The sequence below is a fragment of the Erigeron canadensis genome, chromosome 6 (assembly GCF_010389155.1).
Source record: "Erigeron canadensis isolate Cc75 chromosome 6, C_canadensis_v1, whole genome shotgun sequence".
NCBI lineage: Eukaryota > Viridiplantae > Streptophyta > Magnoliopsida > Asterales > Asteraceae > Erigeron > Erigeron canadensis.
The window spans coordinates 727,997-743,387 of NC_057766.1; the positions used below are offsets into that span (position 1 = coordinate 727,997).

General features: G+C 32.7%; 2 protein-coding genes and 1 pseudogene across 3 annotated transcripts; all 3 read right to left on the reverse strand.

Moving 5' to 3' along the window:
* Window positions 1-3,812: 3,812 nt before the first annotated feature.
* On the reverse strand, window positions 3,813-7,812 carry LOC122605814 (serine/arginine-rich SC35-like splicing factor SCL30A). Its single transcript, XM_043778772.1, has 6 exons — window positions 7,721-7,812; window positions 7,106-7,303; window positions 5,856-5,933; window positions 4,884-5,045; window positions 4,312-4,467; window positions 3,813-4,239 (listed from the first exon to the last, which is right to left on the reverse strand). The coding sequence occupies exons 2-6, from the start codon at window positions 7,288-7,290 to the stop codon at window positions 3,975-3,977; spliced, it is 846 nt and encodes a 281-aa protein (XP_043634707.1). The 5' UTR covers window positions 7,291-7,303; window positions 7,721-7,812; the 3' UTR covers window positions 3,813-3,974.
* Window positions 7,813-10,155: 2,343 nt separating this feature from the next.
* Window positions 10,156-14,472, reverse strand: LOC122603885 (probable complex I intermediate-associated protein 30). 2 transcript variants are annotated; one of them, XM_043776728.1, is made up of 8 exons: window positions 14,354-14,472; window positions 12,686-12,750; window positions 11,985-12,098; window positions 11,501-11,557; window positions 11,265-11,356; window positions 10,990-11,070; window positions 10,758-10,856; window positions 10,156-10,672 (listed from the first exon to the last, which is right to left on the reverse strand). In XM_043776728.1, the coding sequence occupies exons 2-8, from the start codon at window positions 12,735-12,737 to the stop codon at window positions 10,484-10,486; spliced, it is 684 nt and encodes a 227-aa protein (XP_043632663.1). In that variant the 5' UTR covers window positions 12,738-12,750; window positions 14,354-14,472; the 3' UTR covers window positions 10,156-10,483. The 2 variants fall into 2 exon arrangements, with proteins under 2 accessions (XP_043632663.1, XP_043632664.1); XM_043776729.1 differs by lacking the exon at window positions 14,354-14,472 and having other exon boundaries at window positions 12,682-12,741.
* Window positions 13,344-14,149, reverse strand: LOC122602974 (annotated as a pseudogene).
* Window positions 14,473-15,391: the final 919 nt, after the last annotated feature.

A 15,391-nucleotide genomic window follows, 5' to 3' on the forward strand; every position in this document is an offset into this window, starting at 1 on the left:
ACGTATTGGATCGAAAACGCCGAACAACACATCAGCTCTAAAGATGGTCTAATATTTGTGTGTGTGTGTGTGTAAGGTTGGTTCTCATTGGTGGTGGCCATATACTTTCAAATGACCACCAACACTAAAAAGATATTTTTCATATATTCACCAAAATTTGGTTTTGATACTCTTGAAGTTTAACTCCTTTGAGTTTCTAAGGATCTTGGTTATCTTACTTATTTATTGTATGCAAAACTAACAAACGTGGAAGGAAACACTAAAAAGATTGTATTGGTATGAGTTGTCTACTTAATTGGAGTTGTGTTTCTTGTCGTGGGCTATCTTCTTATAAGTGGGTTTATCGGCGATAATGAAGTAGGATATCATGTTTTACTTTTTATCGTGATGGTTATTATTGGGTAGGGTCGGTATGTAGTGACTATAGCCAATGTCATGGTTTTCGCCTTGAACTTTTCCAATTAGCGGTGCAGTTGCTGGTATTATCTAGGTAAGTGTTAGCTTGTTCAATCATATCCTTTTCTTTTATATATGCAACAAGCTGATTTACATTAAAAAAAAAAAAAAAAAAATATATTAATGAACAACCTGACACTTACTTGGATGATACCAACAGCTGCATCGTTATTTGAAAAGTTAGGGCGAAAACCATGACATTGGCTATAGTCATTACATACGGACCCTACCCCGGAATAACCATTGCGATAAAAAGTAAAACATGATATCCTACTTCTTTATCGTTGATAAACCCACTTATAAGAAGATAGCCCACGGCTAGAAACACAACTCCAATCAAGTAGACAATTGATACCCTTACAATCTTTTTAGTGTTTCTTTCCATGTTTGTTAGTTTTGCATACAACAAATCAGTAAGACAATCAAGATTCTTAGATGCTCAAAAGAGTTCGGGTTTTCACTCCTCTCCCCTCACTACTCTCTTTGGTTCTGCCTTGTTGAGGCCTGAACTTTAAGGGTATCAAAACCAAATTTTGATGAATATATGGAAATCATCTCCTTAGTGTCGGTGGTCATTTGGAAGTATATGACCACTACCAATGAGAACCAACCCTACACACACACACAAAAAAAAGTATTAGACCATCTTTAGAGCTGGCATATTGCTCGGCGTTTCCGATCCAATACGTCGAAACTCGGCGCGAAAGGTTAAAGGTTTTAGCGTATTCTTCGACGTACACGGTCTGGGAGTATTGGCTTCATTTATATCATTTACTTAATTTTTTTGTAATGATTTGTACTTGGTAACAAAAATAATCATTCTTTGTGTTTTGCCTTTTGTTTTGATGAAAAAGATAAGTTAGATAATAACTATAGTAAAGATCAGTAAAAACAATGGTTGCATTTTGTTTTTTTCTAATTATTATTTCATATTTTTCAGTTTTAACATGTAAAGTATTATAATGTGTTCAAATGGACTATAGCTATTAAATTTTGAACTCTCATCTAAAGTTTGAAACTTTTTTATTACTGAAAAGTTTTTATATTAATATAATATACTTTTAGTGTGTTTTCAATTTTATATAAGGTGATTTTTAGTTTAACTATAAATGATAATGTGACATCAATAAACTAAGATTTTAGTGTTTGAGTTAATGATAACGGAAGTCCTAAATAATATTGTTGAGAATATCGATCTTTAAATGTAAGTCTAACATTTTAAAGAGAAAAAGTTACAAAAAAATTTTTTGAACATTAGAAAAGTTACGAATTTGTAGAAAAGTTATAAATTGACAATTAATGTGGAGAAAGGAGGTTGTCTTTGTTTCCAAACTTTATACATGCAATTCATGTAAATGATATTGTTGAGGATAGAAGTACATAAGGAAAGGTTATTTGGAGAACCTCTTAAAAAGTATGAACTTTTGAGAACTTTTAAGGAGAGAATATAATAGTAAATTTGTGTTTTCATTTCAATGAGCAATATTTATGAGTAGTTATATTTATTAAAAGTTCCATAATTATAAGAGTACTAATGTCAAGTAGTGACTTGCATATATATGTTTGACTTGCATATCTATGATCGACTTGCATAAATATGCTTGTAAAACCAATAAAGACATAAAAATGCTAATCAAATTAGAATATGTATAATTGTGCATATGTAAACATACTAGCCTCATAGAGACCCACCATTCGATTCACTTATTTTTTCTAAACAAATTTCAACAGGTCTTCAATTTTGAAAGTATACAATTAATAATTTATAAAAATAAAAATAAAAATATACAGTAATTAATTTCATGTTCATTTTTTCGGCCTAAACCAAAATAAATAATTAAAAAAAGAGAGTTGTATCTCGAATTCAATTCGATGAAGCATTTAAAAAGTACATATAAAATCCAAATTATCTATATTATGTATGTAAAGAAGATTTATTAATTACTTACTACAACCATAAGTGGAAGAAAATCAGTAATAGTTTATTTATATATATCAGTTTGTTTGATGGCTGGGCATAAAAAAAGAGAAAGTAGATTGATCATATGTTTTTTTTTTCTAAGCTTATTTTGGTGGCTGGAAATATATATTTAGAAGAAGAGATGGGAAAAATAAAAAATAAGATTTAGGTAACTCTTTTTCTTTAATAAAAGCCTGATGGTTTTTCCCATATAATTAGGAAATAGGAAGAGAAATAATTAATAATTACATGACTATAATACCCTTTATTCTTTAAAATACGTTAATTGATATTCAATTTAATTACTATTGTGCCATAAGTGTTTTAAGCCATTGATTATAATGTTTAATGGTCAAGATTGATTTTAAAAAGTTCTCAAAAGTTCTTGTTTTTTTAAAGGCTTTTAATTTAACTTTTCACTATATATATATATATATATATTCACAATGGTTCTTGCAAATCACAAGTGACCTGTATACAAGTTATTACATATAAGGTTACCCAATATCGAAATTATACCAATCCTTCAAACTTATTTCTTTCCTTGTGGTTCTATTCCTATATCATAAAAAACCAAGACTTTTAATGTTATGAAGAATATTTACCGGGCAAGCAACCACATTGTTGAATCTTCTATCATTTCTAGCCTTTCAGATACACCAACAAGTCGTCCACACAATGCCTTTGGCAATCTTTCTTTTCTCTTTCCTGACCCCGAATGTTTGTGAATGACCACAAGATCCTTAATGTCCAAGAAAAATAAAGGGGGTAGAGACACCAACTACTAACCAAGCTCCAAACAGGTGATGCAATACGGCAATAACAAAGCACATGTTCAATACTTTCCAGCCCGTCATCACATAAGCACACCTCAAGTTACCAAAAGTGAGCCTTAAGAGCGACCAGAGTAGGGACTCTATCAAGGACCGCCCTCCAAGTGAAGATGCATTTCTTTGGAACCCAATTCACCCATTTGAATACCAATCGATTGCTGTAGACCTTTTCCATGGTCAATAATTTCCTCATATTCTTTACCGAAAAGTCTTTCTTCTCATCCCTTTCCAAATCCACGTGTCCCTGTTCCAACTAACTTGACTAACTGGCTATGTTGTATTAGGTCGGACTGAAAGAAAAAAAAAAAAGATCTTTTCTTTTCTACAGATTTTCACAAAAATTATTTACTTGCAACTACTTGTCTCTTCTTTAAATAAATCTTTTGCAATAAAGTCTGATATATTTTCCTGTTGACGCCTCTATATGTGCTTGTGTTTGAAAAAATAACACACGTCTGTTAAAATACAAAAAATTGGAGTTTTGGATAGACCAGTTCGAGTAACAATAACGGTCCCAACAACAAACTTCATGCACTAACTAGAAAAAATCAATAACAATAATATGAACGCAAACTTCATGCGCTAATTATAAACTGAAGTTCAAAACAAAGCAATCTTAAGCACAACCGATAGAACATCCATAAATAGTACAGTACAAACATCCTAGATTACCATTCTCAACATAGCGTTCACAAACCACAACCAAAAAAGGTCGCAAAACATAATTAAGGGCTAGGTGAAGCTTCAGCCCTAGAGTAAGCACGAGCATCAGGACTTCGGCTCCGACTCCGGCTAGGATCCCTTGGTGCCCGGGCCCGCTCCCTTACAGGGCTACGGTCCCTTGGTGGAAGTGGGCTTTGGCTTCTTGACCCATTGTAGGGTGGTGATCTGTCCATAACAGGACTTCGGCTGCGGCTCCTACGAGTTGGAGACCGCTCTCTTACAGGAGATTGCGAATATGATCTCCTTTTCTCTCCAGGGGAGATAGACCTAGCCACACATATAACTAACATCAACACCCAAATAAATAGTATTTGTTTAACTCTTAAAAAGAACATATACCTAGCATGCTGCTTTCTCTTTGGAGGGGGAGAATATTCACGGCTGTGAGACCGCGATCGAGCATAGCGTGGGGGAGGGGACCGAGAGTAACGCGGTGGCGGAGAGCGTGAGTGCCGAGGTGGTGGCGATCTCCTGCGATCATTAAACCTACCACCTCTACAAGCAATATAATAATATGAATATCACAACCAAAATGTCATGGAAACAGTATAATTATACAGCATAAACCCTAGTTGCTTAAATTTTGAGACTCAGCTATTCATATCATTTACAGTAATTGGTAAAAATAGAAAGTTAGAAACCAAGAGTCACTTGGGTAAAAAGACTAATTTCTATTTTTCAAATAATTTTTGACATTATACTTGTTACTGATGCACACCAAGACACAATACAGTGACAAATCACTTAAACTCAGTCAAACACCACGCTGTATGGTACCAAAAGTCAACCTCTTAACTAAGAGCAAAAACCACCAGAAAAACATGGCACAAAGAATCACAAGTTATAGAACAAAAACCGACTCAACGTAGTTTTCTAATTAATCTAATAAATTAGAAAGTGAGTAGATTTACCTGCGCTCCCTTGTCCGCATGTCAGTTGGCTTCTTGCGGTTCTCTTCTGCAAAAACAACTGTTAGTTGTCTTCCTTGAAGAACCTGACCATCCATCTGGTATTTTGCTTCTGCAGCATCAGCGGGATCAAGAAATTGAACAAACCCAAACCCTCGTGGCTCCCTGCACAAACAGGCAAAAAGATACAATAAGGAAGGTTGCATTCACATATTTAGTTATGACTGTTTAAGTTAGACCCAAAACTCATTTGGGCCATTTGTACATCTTAAAAGGTGATGTCAAAAAAAAGATTTGTGATTTATAAAAAAGAGCTTGGATTATCACTTCACAAAACTCTAAAGTAACAAATCAGCTAGTAATGTGTTTACCACCCTTATGGTTTACAAACAGTTGCGGGGCAGTAATATTATTTGGCATAAAAACCCAGCATACTTCCAGTCATCATCATAAGCAGATAAAGCAAGCACATGGCTGCTGACCTTGCAAATATGAATAATAACATGACTTGAAATTCTTCAAGACTTGAGAAATCTTGAAATCTTCCGAATAATAACAAACTCAATTTCCTTCACATCTTCACTAACATATACACCATCTTGTACAAAACTCTTACTACTTGATATGGTGCTGGAAATTATAAAGAGAACTCTTAAATGATTGATGTCTTCAAAAACTTTTATATCACTTCACTGTTGAATCTTAACAGCTTAAACACTCCAATTGGAGAAACGAGATGATATCATCAAATTTTATTTACAAATAAAAGTATACTTAACACTACACAAACAAAACAAAAAAATAGAATTAAGTTTGCTAGGCTTATACAAACTTATGAGTTTTAAAAATAGAGATTTTGGTGTATAGAAAAGCAGAAATATATCATAAAATTCATGATTCCATCTCAAAAAAAAAAAAAAATTGAAACAGTTCAACTGTATAGCACAGATACATGTGAAGAGTACACCAGCTCACCCACTATAATAATCCCTTGGCAAATAGATGTCCTTCAAAGGACCAAATTGTCCAAATGGCCTACGAAGGTCTTCAGGCCTGCAAACATCAATACGTAATTAAGAAACACAGCAGCATTGATACTACGACACTACACGATAAATCATGATATCACAGACCATGTTAATATACAACTCATTATATGTCTTAGCGATAACATGTAAATAAGTAATGAAACATTGTACTTGATTACAATACATGGCCTTTAGTTTAAAAGATACAATACATATAATTTACACATCAACTTACATTTTAACGTTTAGATAAAGAAAAACGCAATGCATTTCAAACTATTAAATCACAATCAGATACTAACAATACACAATCCGGGAAAGATGGCCTAAGTACTTGATGCAAAAGATTAAATTATAATTTAATAAAATTATTGATAAAATACAAGTTTAACTCTTCTAATTATAAGTTTCTGGATGTGCAAGGTACATTTTGTGTATTTGAGAGGCTAAAGCTGGAAAAAAGGAAAAACTTTGAAGATTTGGACTTGAAGTGATGAAGAGAAGAAAAGGAGGGGGCTATGTTGTGCTTCTGCGTATCTTGGAGAGTATATATGCTCCATTACAACCCTTTTAGGGTTTCAGTCGAAAAATATCTATCTATCTATCTCTATTGTTTCTCTCATATTTTGTTCATATATTTCTGTATTGATATATATATATCACATCGATATATATATTATTCTGGTTTTGATAATCATCGATTGATGATTATTGAGTGTTTTGTAATAATAAACCTTGAACTCTAATAATAATAATCATTCGAATTCGACTACTTCTTGTTCTTAATCTGATTGAATATCAGATTTGTTGATTCTGGTTGTGATTTCTTACAATAATAAACATCACAGATGCCTCGTTTGAGCAATTTAGCTACTGCGTAATACTAACTAGGGATAGAAAACGTACACGATAATAGCACAGGTCATAAACGATAGTTCTTAGAACTCAAACCTAAAATGTAAAAGAACTATATACGAGAAATCATAGAGAAATGGATAAAGATACTACGAGCAATAGAAAGTGTGTCTTTTCACACACACAGACAAATAATTGTGACGTATGTATCAGCTCTTGACCATTTTAAAGTTAGTATCCCTCTTTTCATCACAAAGAGTACTAGTACATCAATAATACAAGATGTATTTGCAAAGTAAATAAAAAAAATCCATTTGTCAAACAAAAGGGGCAAGAACAAACCTGCAATCATGACGAAGATTACGAACTAGAAGACTTGTTGGAAGATCCCTATCACGACCACGTCCACCACCGCCACCGCCTCCACCGCCGCCATATCGACCCCTCGGACTAGGACTCCTTCCCCTTCTCCCATGACCGCCACCGCCTCTAGGAGGAGGTGAAGGTGAGTAACTCCTTCCACCCATTTTCGTACTAAACCTACATTCAACATTTTTTTAAATAAAAATTAACCCAACAACTTATATCAACCATTAAAAAGATCATAAGGGGTTCATATGCAGGCTAAAAAGTCGAGTCTTTGGCAAACAAATATATATATAAACTAAAATTGAAGCTATAATCTAGTAAATAACTTAAAAAGGCAAAAGCTTTTACACATTTATTTATAAAAAAAAAAAAACAGCAAATCCTCTGTTGTAAAAACTAAAATTCGAGATAAATATAAAAAAATTCTGTATTTCATCTATCTATATATGTATACATCTATATATATAGAAACAGTCATACAACTGAGATAGAGCTAAAAGCACACATTTAGATAAAATTTTAATAAATCACTAATTACATCTTAACCTTATAATAAATTGAAATTAATTTAATATTAAAAGAATATACCTGTAATAAGATAAGATGTGGATTTAGCAGAAATTTGTTTGAATTTGATACGCCCTGATTAAAACGGCTGAAAGGATATCAAAACTTTTATAAGGAGGTGCTGCTAGGGCAACGTTTACTTCAGATATATTTCATAAACAGTCCTTCAACTCTTTATGTATCGCCACTTTTAACCTCTTGTTTTTTTTATGTGTTTGTTAAACAGGGGATTTATATTGCGCTTTGTAAAACAAAAATTTTAATTTTCTTGTATAAATAGGACTAGATTTAATCATATGTGAAGGGTTTATAGATATAAACTAGTATTCGTTACCTGGGCATTGCCCCAGAAAACATAACGTTTGAAAGAAATTGAAAGATTCAAAAACTGAATCCACATATTAACATTTCTGCAAAGATAGTCTTATACTTTAATTCGAACCATCGTAAAATAACAACATATAAAAGAATCCGTTACTATTTAATACGATAAAGTATCATGTAACAACATTATTTATATTCATATTATTAGTATTATAATTATAGTTATTTATTAATTTGAATTATGTATATTAGTATTTAAAGATATTAATTTTGAACACAATATTATTTACGTAGTAATAAATATGTTATTTACTTACTTTTATTGCAATTTCATTTGAATAAATAACTAATAATGGAATGTGTTAGATTTACTTTTTTTTCTTGGTGGACCAAAAGTAAAAGATTAATTAATTTTCTACTGAAACTTCAAATACGTGTTACAATATTGGTAGAAGCAATATGTAAACTCATATAAATTGGCCATGTGCAACCAAAATCCCAAGTACTCATTCTTCAACCCACCGCCCACTCATTGATTTATCACCCACATAATTTTCATATTTCACTTTTCAATCTGATTTTTACTTCTTACGGCTTTCTCAAATAAAAGGCTTTCTTTTCCATTGAAAGTTACATATAGATATGGATGTTTATATGGAGGTATGCATACGTACTATTGATCTTAAATATATGTATGTGTTGTTGATAATTTGAATTAGGTTTCATTGAAAACGTGATGACGCTAACAGTTAGAGGAGTTCCGCATCGGCAGATGTGTAGCAGCAAATGGCTGCGAATGAAGGAAAAGAGGTTGTTAATTGTTACAGGTTGTTAACCGTTTTTTAATACAATAGTAACTAATTTTAGAAAAGAAAAATTAAAAACAAACTCATTGATCAATTTCGAAGCAAACATTCCATGTAAGAGTTCATATTAATCTTTATCGTATCTTAAAGATTTTATTTACAAAATAAATATATAAAGTAATATAAAGTTCAAACATCTATATAAGCGTCCATACCAATTTTTTGCAGATGTGACATTTCATGTAATAGACGATTTCTTCTAAAGGTAAGATTGAACGGATCATTATTTACACAAACCAAAGATGAAATAGAACTTTAGTTCTCAGATTATTTAATAACTATCTACATAGGTGGCACCACTAAAAAAATCTCAAATGGGGCAAAATTAGAAAATTCATTAAAAAATAAATCTAAAATAGAGCAAAATGTTAAAAACTTATTGAAATTTTTAAAAGTCTATGAAAGTTCAAAAATACATGACAAAATATAATTTTTGAGTGGAGCATTGGACCCTTTGTCACCCTTTAGTACCACCACTAATAATCTATATCTATAATACTATATAAAGATTTTACACTCATAGTTGAAAAGTTAGACTAATGATGGATGAAAAATGACTATTATTACTCTTATCAAATTAATTTACACCAACAGTCCATTATCTTGAAATATATTTTTATTATCCCTTTAGGTCAATTATCGTTAAATCGATTACCAACATCACTCATTGCCCGCCGTCATCGGCACCAGTCCCTTAATATCACCATTTTTACATAAGTTACATTTGTATCAATTTACATCATTCAACACCACTATCAATAGTCGTCATCATCAGACCTGTCGCTGACCACACCAAACCACCGTAACAACCACCACTGTTATATTGCGTAAGTACCGTCCTACTAAATCTTTCATATATCAATACCTTACAATTTTTAACTTAAAGTTTAGATAATTTTGTAAGTCACGAAACAAATCACACAATTGCAACCAGAGTATTCTCCTACTTCGTTACAATTGTAATTTATAGATTTCTAACAACTTTTTAATATTATTTTTTTCGAATCAGTATTGTAACTCGCAAGTTAATATCAGACATAACTTCAAATCTGAGACTTAAAATACCTAAATGATATATGATGCATCATTTTATGTAGACCAAAAAACAACTTTGACACAAATTTTGAAGCTAAAAAAAAGCTCACTTTGAATGAAAATGTTATATAAAACCAATGTCTAAATCTAGTTGGTTACTAATTACTATACGTTTATAGCAAAACTTAGTTATACTTTTACTTTAGTTAATCACCGAAGTTGCAGAATCCATGAAACAAACATGAATTAATCAATTATAATTATAACAATCATTCAAACATCTACAAGACTACAAAGCTAGGCATTTAGGCAACATTAACTCTACTCTGAAACTGCGTACACTCACACTTTAGCTAAATTCATCTTCTAAAACAAAATTAAATCCTGTATCAAAAACGACGACTTTCACCTGGTAAGGTTGGTCTATATATTCCATTCCAGATTAGGAACAAAGATGGACAAGTATCCATGTCCATATTTTATTTTATATTAATACAATTACAGAAACAAACATCTAGCTATTGACGGGAGCACAAAATCTTTTACAAGTACAAATACTTCATTGTGTTCTCAAGGCTTTGATCCAGTCTATTTCCAAGCGAAAATCACCTGGGCCAGTTTGTGCCCCTGGAACTCCGCCTTCTGCATTGACAGACAGCGACATGCCAACAACTCTTGATGGATTCATTTCTATATCTGCCTCTATTACGTTTCCTCTCCATGTAGGAAGATAATGCACCAAAGGAATCTGCACAAAAAGAGCAAAGTGAAATCTAATTATATATATGAGCTTGATGTTACTGTGTACACATTAAAAGAGGGACTCAACTTGCCTTTGCAATTACCCAGTCGTCTCTAGGCACAGAGACAAAAGCTTGCCATGAGTTATCTTCCATTTGTCCAGGAGAATTTACCCAATTCTCTGTATAGATCTACACCATCAAAGTTACTAACGGCTTACCATCAACTCAAATCGTCTTGCATATTGGAGCCTTAAAATTGAAAGGCGGCACTATGGTGCCATGTTACAAGCCTCTCAAAAATTTAACCAGATAAAGAACTTACAGTGGATATATAACTCCTCCCATCTCCTTTAATTTTTAGTGCTATAGTATCATATGGATCTAAATCAATAAACCCATCAAACTGCAAGGGAATCATGCATGAAATTCTTAGAGACCTCAAATGCGAGAGTATCCTTTGAGAAATAACATTTATTATTTGTTTTATATGAAAACCAACACGTGCAATAGAATTTGTAACACCAAATTTGTTTATGAACATACTTTGTTCAAATATGCAACATTGTTCAATAACAAAACTACAGAATCGATGTTCACCTTTTTAGACCTCATTCCACAGAAGCCACTCCTGCTAATATTCCATTTTGTACCCTCTGTAACATCAAGAGACAGATTCCCAGAGAAAACACCTAAATTGTTTTAAAGAATCAACACCTCGAAAGAGAAAAAAAATGGCTTTCTATAAAATATGGAGAGGGATATGCATGTATTCAGTGTGGATGGGTGTGTGATTGGTGCGGGGTCAGAAATCCTCATATGCTACTTTTACTAACCAGTGCCAGTTTGTTCCTTTCCGGTATTAGTGATCTCTAATGCAGCTGATGATAAGCCTGTATCACGATAAATATACATAAAACAATCCTTCTTATGGCCAAGTAGACAGAAACATGAGTTGGAAGTTTTAAATTAAACTTTCGAACATTTTCACATTTTTATCAAAGCAATTATCGTACAATATGTTAAGGATATGTAGTTCTTTTAAGTTCAGTCAACAAATACGAAGATACATACTTCAAGAGAAGTAAACGGTGATATCTTAGAACTATTACATTTGGTGGTCAAAGAAATTTGGGGAAAGATTTTACATAACACCCACCCCCCAAGCATAACATTCGAATCGGATGCATGAAGACAGATATAGATTGATTTGCAAGGCATGACAGTAGCATGAGATGTATCCTCTACACAAAATAAAATTAAATACCCGGCATGGCTAACAGCACTCACAGCAGTACATTTAAATAAGACAGTACGCACCTCCATATTCAGAATCTGAATACAAATGCCACTTTTTAAGTTCTTCTTTTGAATTGAAGTTGTATATAAATCTCTCGCTTGGAGGAATCATGTCCTCAATGTTCCATGTGAGAGCTACATAATGACAGATGAAACATAATCAGCTTGCATTGAATATCGACCTATAAAGATGTCAAGTCAACATAGATGGGACAAGAGTGGACATTGCATCATCGTGGTTACTTTTAGCAATATGATGCTTCTTAAGAATGTAAAACCATTGAAGTTACCATCACATTGACATTCTAGATAAAGAACACGTGACAACATGTCTATCGCACTTATAATCATACATGTGAGACACTAGAAAACTGTGAAGAAGATGTGAAGTTCATAGGTGATAAAGATGTGCTAATAGGTTTAGAAGTTCATGAGCGCAATCCACTTGTTATCACAGCATAGAAAAGTGTTAAATATTAAGACACGCTAATAGAAGATATATGCAAAGAGCCAAAGAATACAGAAGTTCGGGTAAACTAAATTTGATTTGTCCAAGATGGATTGCAATAGAATAGTAGTTGTGTCTTAAAGGTTCCAATTACTTGAGTGATGACAAGACATAAGTACATAACAAATTTGAAAAGTAACTCAGGAGGAAGAGACATAGAAATAGAAAACAGATGACAGATGACAGCAAAGAGGGCTGTAGCGTACATACATACCTCTTTTAGTGGCGGTCAAAGAGGCTTGCCATAAAGCTCTCATCTTGGACATCTTCTAAGAAACCCTAGAAAGTAGAACAAGCATCAATGTGATGAATTACACAGTTAGTAAAGCTATTACTACAACATCAACAACAGCAGCAGAAAAACAAAAACCATCAACATTAAAAACATTTCATTATCCGGGAGGTACTTAGTGTCAATCAGATGAAATGACATTAATTGGGAGTAAAATAAACTCATTTAAACAAAGACAAGAAGAAGTTCAGGCTCATCTTCACTTATAAAATCAGTTAAAACAACAACAAATAAGAAAGATATAGTAGATAGCCAAAAAACAATCATAGAACTCCATTCAGGAGCTGGATGAGCGAGAAAAAGAAGATGTGAATAATTCAATCCACATTAGAAGTTGATACATGAACATATAATCCTGAACTGATGCCAAGGTTGCTAATATAATCATCTCAACCCATGTTCAAAATCGATATTTGAACTAGAATACAAGACCAGATAGAACTTAAAAAACAGCTACCACTAGGAATCCTACAAAACCATGCAATCTGTACTTCAGTTCATGTCTGCTTCTGTTTGTTTAAATAATAAAAATGATATTGGAAGTCCAGCACGAACCAGGTGCCAGGAACCAATCCCAGGCCACAAAACAGACGGTAATACAAGAGGCAGTTAGTGCTCTGCCACAAAAGAAAAAATGCTTAAACGGTTCTCACCAGATGTGCGGAATATAATATCAGGGTCAGGTACGACCAACATGTACATATGCCTCTCAATATCTAACACGTCAATGATATTCTTTTCCTGATTTGTATCACTCGATACATTTTAATCACAAGATTCTTGAACAGCATGTAAAATCTCTCACTGGAAGTATACACAATAAATATCGATAAAACCCCTTTTGAGTTCTTTGCAGTTGCTACCATAGTTTCTGCAGCCAACCTCTCACAGGTTTACTTAATAACTTCAGGTTTCCAATAAAGTAAACCCGAACCCCATACTAATTAACCAAACTCTCTTCTTTCATCGACCCTTTTATCTTTTCCTCCATCAAGTCCATCAAATATTTGACTTCTTTTAAAATCCTCTATACTAAACGCGTGAATCGTCACATACTTTACCCCCAACTCATTACAATATCTAAACATTGACATTAACGAAGAAAATCCGACGATATGTCCCGCACCATCAATCAGATTATGTTGCTTAAAGTAACTTCTATTGCCATCCATAGCAATGTGATTAGGTAATGCAACTACAAAAAGAATGCCGAAAATACATTTCCTTGCAAAACTACCCAGATTCTCATATAATTTACATATTTTCCATACCGAAAAACAAAAAACTGTGTGTACTCTATTATTCCTACTGCTAGTTTAGATCAAATGAATTAATTAAAAATACCACCTGGGTGTTGGCCAAATTTAATCAAAACCGAATTTTCATTGTTAAAGTTTTGTTCTTCATTAATAAAGAGTGATTCTTTTTTTTTATAAGTTTGATGGGGATTCTGGGCAATAAATTGGTATCAGCAATTTAACTAAAAAAAACAGGAGGCAAAACTGATTGATGAGAACACTGAACACCAAATTGCAAAGATAAAAAAATAAAATAAAAAAAACAGTTCAGAGAAAGAAAAGGAGACCAAACCTGTTCGTAGGCAGTGAAGTCGCGAACCAAGAGATTAGGGGAAAAAAGGAAGAAGGTTTGGTGTTGGTTTTTTCTTTTTTTTATGGTGCTTTGCGGCCGAGAATAATAACGAACAAAATGGGGTTTTATGCATACTACTGAGTACTGACTTTTTTTTCGAACATTTGAGTATCGACTTAAAGCTCGCAATCCCACTCGTTATGGCTCGACTAATTAATCATGTGCAAACCATTAAGCCTGACTGGTGGTTAGCTTGTGGGGGTATCACTAGTTTTATTTTATTTTTTAATCGCAAATTTAGATTCAGCAGATAGAGGAAACCCATGATGTCAACCCCTCTTTACTCCTGAAAATATTTTGTTCACACCATAAATTGAACCTAAAAAGTATATTGAGAAGCTAATGTTTTCAACATGTAGATATCATCTAACTTCTGTTTTTGAAGATATGTACAAAATTTATTGATAAACATAAATTCACCTCCAGATTGACAAACATAATATCACCATTTGAAAAAACACACAAAAAAGGCACACGGGAAAGAGATCCCTCTTCAGACTAACAAGTGAAAGTCGAGCTTTGTACACACAAACAAATTGCAAATATTTTTGCGTATCTGTGATACTAGCTGCATTTTGATAGCAATGCTCGAAATAAATAAAATAGTCAAATATTTTTGCAAATCTACGATACTAGCTTCGGATCTAACATAAAAATAATAATTGGATAGGAACTCATGATCCCACATATCATTTAGTACCCACTGTTTCTCGAGCCAGTAGATAAATCTCAAGCACTTAATAATTTTTTGATTATTACACGTTTGCATTTGGAAAGACTCCTAGTTGCATATCTAAAATACGTCATAATGTAACTATTCACAATAACTAAATAATTTGAAGTAAAATCAAATGAAAAATATAAAAATTGTCATTACTATATATATATATATATATATATATATATATAAAAATTTGGATTTTCGAGTTTGTGCCACATGTTTTTTTTTATTTTATTTTTTAGTTTTTTTTAGTTATG

What these genes read in the sequence shown, in the direction of transcription:
- LOC122603885 (XM_043776728.1), bottom strand. Translation starts at nt 12,737, where the DNA reads ATGTCCAAGATGAGAGCTTTATGGCAAGCCTCTTTGACCGCCACTAAA. An exon ending in GTGGAATGAGGTCTAAAAAG is followed by an intron (nt 11,071 to 11,264) that starts GTGAACATCGAT and finishes ATTCCCTTGCAG; the next exon opens with TTTGATGGGTTTATTGATTT. An exon ending in ACGACTGGGTAATTGCAAAG is followed by an intron (nt 10,673 to 10,757) that starts GCAAGTTGAGTC and finishes CTTTTTGTGCAG; the next exon opens with ATTCCTTTGGTGCATTATCT.
- LOC122605814 (XM_043778772.1), bottom strand. Translation starts at nt 7,290, where the DNA reads ATGGGTGGAAGGAGTTACTCACCTTCACCTCCTCCTAGAGGCGGTGGC. An exon ending in CCAAGGGATTATTATAGTGG is followed by an intron (nt 5,046 to 5,855) that starts GTGAGCTGGTGT and finishes CTGTTTGTGCAG; the next exon opens with GGAGCCACGAGGGTTTGGGT. An exon ending in ATGCGGACAAGGGAGCGCAG is followed by an intron (nt 4,468 to 4,883) that starts GTAAATCTACTC and finishes TATTGCTTGTAG; the next exon opens with AGGTGGTAGGTTTAATGATC.